Source organism: Triticum aestivum, chromosome 1A (genome assembly GCF_018294505.1).
Source record: "Triticum aestivum cultivar Chinese Spring chromosome 1A, IWGSC CS RefSeq v2.1, whole genome shotgun sequence".
Lineage (NCBI taxonomy): Eukaryota > Viridiplantae > Streptophyta > Magnoliopsida > Poales > Poaceae > Triticum > Triticum aestivum.
Genome location: NC_057794.1, coordinates 461,043,374 through 461,052,591, shown reverse-complemented (window position 1 = coordinate 461,052,591; position 9,218 = coordinate 461,043,374). Strand labels below are relative to the sequence as shown.

General features: G+C 40.9%; 1 protein-coding gene across 1 annotated transcript; it reads left to right on the top strand.

The window, feature by feature from the left end:
* The first annotated feature begins 3,121 nt into the window (after window positions 1–3,121).
* Window positions 3,122–9,218, top strand: LOC543455 (DNA replication licensing factor MCM2). Its single transcript, XM_044479925.1, has 18 exons — window positions 3,122–3,274; window positions 3,389–3,621; window positions 4,320–4,507; window positions 5,045–5,238; window positions 5,393–5,582; window positions 5,682–5,901; window positions 5,982–6,189; window positions 6,295–6,429; window positions 6,511–6,702; window positions 6,786–6,958; window positions 7,033–7,221; window positions 7,309–7,425; window positions 7,508–7,592; window positions 7,671–7,823; window positions 7,904–8,029; window positions 8,134–8,316; window positions 8,551–8,712; window positions 8,821–9,218. Exons 1-18 carry the CDS (start codon window positions 3,272–3,274, stop codon window positions 8,935–8,937), a joined length of 2,868 nt encoding a protein of 955 aa, XP_044335860.1. The 5' UTR covers window positions 3,122–3,271; the 3' UTR covers window positions 8,938–9,218.

Here is a 9,218-nt window from a genome sequence, read left to right as displayed (position 1 = left end):
TAGGACTGACAACACGCTTTAAAAAATATACTTGACATTTTTCAAAAATGTGTATACAATGTACATATAAAATGTTCTTGTAATTCAAAAGTAATTTCCTATATAATTAAAAAAATATTCATGTGTTTCAAAAATATATTCATGACATCCTAAAAAAATATTCAAATGTAAAGGAATGTTCGCACAACTAAAAAAATTACCGTCATTAAAAAAAATCAAGGCGCATTTGAAATATTTTTAACACGTACTTTTAAAATATATTATAAATGTGTACTTAAAAATCATTTTATTTTAAAAATATTAAACGTGTATATTTTTTCAAATATATACGAAAATATGCAATGTGTATGAAAAATGCACATCACAACATATGTTTGAAAAAACAGATTAAAAAAAGATAAATAGGTATTAAAATTATTTCTGCTGTATACAAAAATGTACGGCGTGTGTGAAAAAGTAATCATGTGTTGAGAAGAAGACACATCTAGCGGGCAAATGGTTGTCCCCTAGTGCTCCCCGGCAGTTGGTCATTTTAGGAAACATTTTTGTCCCCTTCCTTAGCTAGAAAAGCTTTTTCATCTGTTTCCCTTTTTTCCCAACTTGTTGGATGCTCCCACGATCACCCTACGATGCATGTGTTTTGTGATGTTTTTCATTCAATTCACGGTTTTGAAAATTAAAAAAGGCATAACTCCAAAGTGTGCATCAAAATTATGATCTGTTTTCACTGTTTGAATCACCGTGATGTGCTTTTTGAAACTAGATTATGTATAGTATGTTTCACGAGGTGCAACTATGTAGCGTTTGATGTGCAACTGCCTGACAGTCGCCTTGCAATTTCCCCATACCCGTGGACATGCAGTATTCATCGATGGTACCTTGATGGCCACGAGTATAGGAGATCAATCATAGTCCTTTCAACAAGTAAGGGTGTTGAACCCAACGATGAGCAGATGAATTTGATAGGCAGTTTGTAGTAAGGTTTTCACCGCAAGTGTTGTAAAAAAGTTTAATATATATTTTGATAGCAAGATAATTTGCAACAAGGTAACAAGTAACAAACATAGTAAGGCCTGGCAAGTGACTCGATCCTTAATTGTGATAAGGACAAGCCGGTTGTACTTTTTATAGTGATCAAAATGATCTTGAGGACACATGGAAATATCGCCAAGTTACTTTCACCATCATTCATCGACTTACATTGGCCTAGATGGACCAGAGCTAAGGTATTGTCCCAACTTAAACTAATACCTATTCATGATTATACTCTCCATGCAAGCCCCCACAACTACAAGAGAAATAATTAAGATAAATATAACCATGTCATTGAACAATTGGACTCAAAACAGTCTCTTACAAAATATATTCCAAAATAATTCTCTAAGAATCCACCGTTTTGAGCTTCAAATAATTGCTTTATCTTATGTTGCTATTTCAGGCTCAGAATTTCAGCTGTTATTAACCCCTCTCTCTTTTTATAACTTGCATTTTAAGAGAGAAAGCTTGCACCATGTTGTGAAATACATCATTAGTAGGATAAACTACAGTAAGAAATAATGTTGCAAAATGCACGTATCACATCTTCATCCCAAACAACCCCTAGCAGTGAGATGCCCAACTTTGTCTGTTGCCTAGATCAACTGCCTAGTAGTCGATGTGCAACTTTCTCCTGCTCGTGGACGCGCAGTTTTCATTGTTTGCTGCATTGGCCAACTACTTAGCAGTAGATGTGCAACTTTAGATGCTGCCCCAACCAAATGCCTAACAGTGATGCGCAACTTCCCCCCACACTCTGTGGACATGTAGTTTTATCTGCTAGCGCCCCGTCCAAACCACCGCCGCTATTGATATGTGCAACTTTTGTGCCCTGCCTATATGAATTTTTTCACTGCCCTCATGAATGTGCAGTTTTCACCATCCAACTATCTCTGCCAGTGAGATAAGCAACTTAATTTGTTGCCCCACCAATTGCTTAACAAACTATGTGCAACTTTTCATATGTTGGCCCCATCAACTGAAACTATACATCCACAAATAGGGAAGGGAAGGAGTTGCACATGAACTACTAGGCAATCGGCTCAAAAAAGAGACTAAGTTGCCCCTATCATTGGTAGCATTGGTGGGATAGGGTGTGCCAATAGTGAAAACTACACATCACATCTACAAGTAGGGACATGAGTTGCACATCTACTACTAGGTAGTTAGCCGGGCAACAGACTATTTACATGTCACAAAAAGTTGGTTGCCATGTTTGTTACGTTGCAACCTCATAGGAGGTTGGAGTATGCCACTTCAAAATTGATTTTGAAAAAAAATGCACTATGTAGTACTAAAATTGCAGCATGTAGTAATAAGGTCGCACCATATCACACCAAAGTTGACATTGATTTTTTTTGTCCATTAACGTCAAGAGGATCCTAACAATGAAAAAGGATATTAATTCTGATGCGGGGTTAAAAGACATGACCTTTTGATTTTATGTGAAAATACACGTAAGGTTGCATGCAACTCATGTATGATGGCCTCGTACGTCTGCAAAAAAAAAACCCACTAAGCCTTCACGCATGCATGCAGAGTGTCGCAATCTTGTTTCAGTTTGTTTTGTGGCGTAGCTCGGCCACTCATTTTCATCAAATTGTGTGCGCACACGATCTAGAATTTATGTTGAAAAAGACCCCAAGAAATATGTAAAAAAACACTTCAAACCAAAACCCAAAAGAAAACCATTGAAAACTGCCACAGAAAACCGAAATAAACATAAAAAACCAGAACCCGCAAGAAAACCAAATAAAACCAACACAGAAAACACACAGTAGAGAAAAAAACGCGCGTAAAACCTCTATCCTATTGGTCCGGGCCGGCCTAGCAGGCGCGAAAAAACTTCCGGCGAGATGGAAGGTAGCGTCGCAGTAGGCGTTATATAGCTTAGAGGACTATGTACCGCACCTGTGCAAAGGCTCAGTATGGTCCTGGGCTTACGGAGGCAACGCAGAGGTGTTGGGTGGGTCACCTTAGGCTTCTCCCAACTCTCAGCCCACGATGGCACAAGGCTTTCGGCCCATTTGTTGCATCACAACGACCCCGGTACCGCCTGCCGTTCCCGCCATCACCCACCCCACCTTCCCGCCGAAACCCTCTCTCCCTCTCCCCCAATATATCCCCTTCCCGCCGAAACACAGTCTCTCCCCACCATTCCCCCCTTCCCGCCGAAACCCTAGCCTTGGCGCACAGCCGCACGCGTCCTCCACCGGAGCCTCCTCCGACCCCGCGGATGGTAAGCGGCCCGTCTCCCCCAGCTTCCCCTCTCTCCCCGACCCACGCCGCCGCCCCGCGCGGCCGCCGCCGCCTCCGGATCTAACCTTCTCGCCGGCTGATTTGCTTTTCCCAGGACGACTCGGAGAACAACGCGCCGTCGACCCCGGGCTCGCCGGGCTTCAGCACCGACCGGCTGCCGCCCAACACCACCACCAGCCGCGGCGCCACCGACCCGTCCTCCTACTCGGACGACGATGGCGAGGCGGAGGTCGACCCCAACGTGCTCCCCGAGGACGACGGCGCCACCGTTATCCGCGACGAGGAGGAAGACGACGGGGAGGACCTCTTCAACGACGACTACCTCAAGTAAGACAGAAACGTCTGAGCCGGAGATTTTCCGGATCTAGTGTTATTTGGGACAGCGTTTAGGTGTTTCTACTAGTAGTTGACAGGTTTAGTCCGTTAAATCTGGCAATAAATTGATTATTCAGCGACTTTTGGTGGTTGAGAATCTAGGGATTGCGGCCTAGATTTACTTCATAAATAGGCAGATTTGTGGCACAGACAAGGGAATAGTCAAACACTTCACCTGATTGTGTCTTTTTTGTTACCTTTAATGTTTTGTTAGTTCCTTGAACTTTACAATGTAGAAATGTCTGCTAACCTGCTTTCCAGTATTGAATATTAAAACCTTGTGTTTGTGCTCAGTAATTTGTTCGGTTATATTTCAGTTTACCAATTTCAGTTGCCTATATGAACTGGTGCCTGTCATGTCCTATCCCTTTTTGATGAAAATGGTTGTCTGAATAGGATTTGTTGATCAGTTGTCTGCTGTCCAGTTTTGCTAGTGTTTTTTTTACTTTGTGGATTTGTTGATATCTTGGAAACTGCATTGTTGAGTAATAATTCATTTTGCCATACAGTTTGGTTTCAAGATAGTTAAGTTAACTATAGGATTGCATGTTTTAGTGTGTATGAAATAAGCCATACCTCAAACAAACACAAACATGTTCGAAATTGTGAAGTTCTTGCTAGTCCCCTTATTTTTTTCCCACCTTTTGCAGTGATTACCGAAGAATGGATGAGCAGGACCAGTATGAGTCAGTTGGGTTAGATGACTCAATAGAGGATGAGAGGAACCTGGATGAGATCATGGCTGATCGAAGGGCTGCAGAAGCGGAACTTCATGCAAGGGATGTGAGGACTGGTGCAACAGCTGATCGAAAATTGCCTCGTATGCTTCATGATCAGGGTAATGGCATCACACACAGTTCTTATTTTCTATGGTGTATTAGGACAAACCTTACCTTTTTTCCTTTGCACTTATATTCTGTTTGTTTGAATTGCTGCTTGAGTATTTGGGTTATGTTTATTTTTCATATTGTTGTGGTGAAATGTTCCTTTTTTAGTATGGTTGAAATGAGCATATTTTTTCCTTTGTGGTTTCAAGTTTGATAGAAGTGTCATGGGTAGGAACTTTGAAGCCCATATAATAATGCTGATTTTTTCTGAAAATATCAATAAGTAGTATCATATTTACATTGTGTATTTTTCTGACCGTCATCCATTTATCAAAAGATGTGATGTATCTTCAAAAATCAGGGTCACTATGTATACAAAAATAAGCAAGCTTGGATTTGCTTGAAGATCTTAGTAATAGTATCCTCATATGGATGGTTATGACTTGTGAGTTTTCCTCTGTAGTGGGTATCCTTGATCAATAACATAAAAAGCAAATGCTTGGATGTCAGCCATTGTAAATTAAAGACAACATTTTTTAATTGTGCAGATACAGATGAGGATATTAACTTTAGGCGTCCTAAAAGGCACAGGGCTAATTTTAGACAACCAAGTGGAGGACCAAGAACACCCAGAAGTGATGATGATGGTGATGGTCTCACTCCTAGTTCACCTGGAAGATCTCAGCCATATTCTGGTGGTGATGTGCCTATGACTGATCAGACTGATGATGATGGATATGAGGTATTTTCAGTTTGAGTGGAAATTAGTCATGCTGTTGTTTAGCATTTGCAATTAATTTTGTTCCTATTTTCTAGATATTTCAGTTGAAGTAGGCAACTCATGTTTGAAGGGCCTGTATGGTTGTCCAGTTTTCAAATGGTTATATTTTCTGCAGGATGAATTTGATGAAGAAGATGAGATGAACATGTATCGTGTGCAAGGAACACTTAGAGAGTGGGTCACAAGAGATGAAGTCAGGCGCTTCATTGCAAAGAAATTTAAAGAATTTCTTCTTACATATGTAAACCCTAAGAATGAACAAGGAGAGTTTGAATATGTCAGACTAATTAATGAGATGGTTTTAGGTACTGTTTTTCTCCACTTTCCCAGTTTACATGAAAGAGGCTGCACTATACTGGTTATAACAATTGGCATCTTGTAACCTTTACTTCCATGTTTTGCAGCTAACAAGTGTAGTTTGGAGATAGACTACAAGCAATTTATTTATATACACCCAAACATTGCCATCTGGTTGGCTGATGCACCTCAATCAGTGCTGGAGGTTATGGAGGAAGTGGGCAAAAATGTTGTTTTTGATCTCCACAAGAATTACAGAAACATCCATCAGAAAATATATGTGCGAATCACCAACCTTCCTGTCTATGATCAAATACGCAATATCAGGTAGAGAAAACCTTTTTACCATGTTATCTCTTAGCCCCCAAATTAAATTTATGTCCTTAATCCTAGTTGTCATTGTTCAGGCAAATTCATCTGAACACAATGATTCGAATCGGGGGTGTTGTTACTCGAAGGTCAGGTGTGTTCCCTCAGCTGCAGCAGGTCAAGTATGACTGTAGCAAATGTGGAACTGTCCTGGGTCCTTTCTTCCAGAACTCTTACACTGAAGTAAGGGTTGGGTCTTGCCCTGAATGCCAATCCAAAGGTCCATTTACTGTCAACGTTGAGCAAGTAAGTAACATTAAACAGTTAAGCTTAGTAGTACTATTTTTCTCCTTGCATGATATTGATTTTTCTTCATTTGGTATGCATGGCTGAAGTATTTTCCTTTGGAAGACTATATACAGGAACTATCAGAAACTCACTCTTCAGGAAAGCCCAGGGATTGTTCCTGCTGGCAGGCTTCCCAGGTACAAGGAAGTAATACTTCTGAATGATCTGATTGACTGTGCTCGTCCAGGAGAGGAAATTGTAATGCTCTCCAGACTCTTATTGGTTCTTATATATTACTCTAGAAAGAACATGTTGATTAATACTTATTATCCATTTCAGGAGGTTACAGGGATATACACAAACAATTTCGACCTGTCTTTAAATACAAAGAATGGTTTCCCAGTTTTTGCCACAGTGGTGGAGGCAAACTATGTATCAAAGAAGCAGGATCTGTTCTCTGCATACAAATTAACAGATGAGGACAAGGCTGAGATTGAGAAGTTGTCGAAGGATCCTCGTATCAGTGAAAGGGTTTGTCCCTGAATCCGTAAATCTCTTACAGTGACTATGATAGATAACTAGCCTTGTTAACAACCAGAACTTTGGGTTTACAGATTGTCAAATCAATTGCACCATCCATTTATGGTCATGAAGATATCAAGACTGCCATTGCACTAGCTATGTTTGGCGGGCAAGAAAAGAACGTGAAGGGAAAGCATCGCCTAAGAGGTGATATTAACTGTCTCCTCTTGGGTGACCCAGGCACTGCGAAATCCCAATTTCTCAAGTAAGGATAAATTGGAATAAATCTTTTTCATCAGTTCCTTGTAAGATAATTCTCCACTAACTGTTGTTCTGTAGGTATGTTGAGAAAACAGGACACAGGGCTGTATACACAACTGGGAAAGGAGCTTCTGCTGTTGGACTCACAGCAGCAGTTCACAAGGATCCAGTAACACGGGAGTGGACCCTTGAGGGAGGTGCACTGGTTCTTGCTGATAGAGGCATATGCCTTATTGATGAATTTGATAAGATGAATGATCAAGATAGGTATGAAATACCCTTTTGATGTTGCATGATTAGCATTTAATGTTTCAGTGTGCTGAATATTAATTTATTTCCTGCTGATTGTTCCAGGGTAAGTATTCATGAAGCCATGGAGCAACAAAGTATCAGCATATCAAAGGCAGGGATTGTCACATCCCTTCAAGCTCGATGCAGTGTTATTGCTGCAGCAAACCCAGTTGGAGGAAGGTAAGCTGAATTACTTGCAATGCTAGTTATACTTGCACTCTTGTTAGGCAACATCTTGATCCTCAACATGTTGACTTTGCAGATATGATTCTTCGAAGACATTCACTCAAAATGTTGAACTAACAGATCCAATCATTTCACGTTTTGATGTCCTCTGTGTTGTTAAGGTTTGTAGTTCTCCATGTAATATATTATGTCCAGTGCTTGGTTGTCTGTCAATACTGAGTTTTCTTACTGCAATGCAGGATATTGTTGACCCATTTACGGATGAAATGCTTGCAAGGTTTGTTGTAGATAGCCATGCCAGATCTCAGCCCAAGGGTGGTAATCTTGAAGATAGAGTTGTAGCTGATGAGGAGGATGATCCATTGACTGTTGCCCGGAATGCTGACCCAGATGTACTTATCCCTTGCACTTGTCTGTAAGAAGCTAACATTTTACTCAAATTTGCACCTCTAACAAAATCCTCCTTTGCCAGATCCTTTCTCAAGACATGCTGAAGAAGTATATCACATATGCTAAGTTGAATGTATTCCCCAAAATACATGATGCTGACCTTGACAAGATCAGCCATGTCTATGCTGAACTTCGACGTGAATCATCTGTAAGCCACCACTTTTCCTAGCCTTGTTGAATGATTAGGTCAAATATTTGAAAATTAATATTCTTGAAAACCAGGAAGTAATTGTTTGCAACTCTTTTTTGCAGCACGGTCAAGGAGTCCCCATTGCAGTAAGGCATATCGAATCAATCATTCGAATGTCTGAGGCACATGCAAAGATGCATCTGCGAAGCTATGTGTCTCAGGAAGATGTGGACATGGCCATTCGTGTGCTGCTTGACTCGTTCATCTCAACCCAGAAATTTGGTGTCCAGAAAGCACTTCAGAAGGTAACTTTTGAACAGTTGAACTTAACTGCTGTTGTGTTTCCCACTAGTGCCAAAGTATATATATATATATATGTTGGTTTGAACTGAAGTGGACTACCTAATGCAGTTCTGTTAGCAAATTCATTCATTTGCATGATATGTCTTGATACTCAATGATCTTATATTCAGAGTAAAAATCTTGCTTCTCTTTTTGCCTAGTTGGTAGTTTTTAACAAACTTCTGTTGTCTCTGCAGAATTTCCGGAAGTACATGACGTACAAGAAGGATTACAATGAACTGCTTCTGCTCCTTCTGCGCACCCTGGTCAAGGAGGCGCTGCACTTTGAAGAAATCGTGTCTGGATCAACCACACGCCTGACTCACGTTGAGGTTAAAGTGGATGACCTGAAGAACAAGGTAAGAGCTATGAACACCTGTGTCCATGATTCTTCGTTGCCCGAGCAATACTGCTGCATGTCCCTCCGCTGTCTGTCAGTGTGCTGATGTTCTTGTCTATGAATCCAGGCCCAAGAATATGAGATCTACGACCTGAGGCCGTTCTTCTCCAGCTCTCACTTCAGTGACAACAGCTTTGTCCTCGATGAAGGGCGTGGGATCATCAGGCATCCAGTTGCGGCATAACAACTCAATCGACCTCAGCCGATGACCCTTGTGTGATGAACAGCTACCTCTTTGTTCAAGAGCTAGTGATGGAGCTAGAAATGTCCACATGTAGTGTAAGTTGGCAAAATGACTGCTTTTGTCTGTTTTATGGGAATTCTGATATTGGTGTACTGTTTGCTATCTGAAACCCTTGTGCCTCCAGTGGCATTTAGAGTGTCTGTACCTTCTTGATACCATAATTCAGTGTTATGCGACTGATGCCATCCTCCTACTTGATATTATAATTCAGTGTTATGCAA

Bases quoted from the DNA above. Each gene is read 5' to 3' on its own strand.
- LOC543455 (XM_044479925.1), top strand. The intron at 5,239-5,392 runs GTATTTTCAGTT...TATTTTCTGCAG, and splicing joins CTGATGATGATGGATATGAG to GATGAATTTGATGAAGAAGA. The intron at 6,703-6,785 runs GTTTGTCCCTGA...TTGGGTTTACAG, and splicing joins ATCCTCGTATCAGTGAAAGG to ATTGTCAAATCAATTGCACC.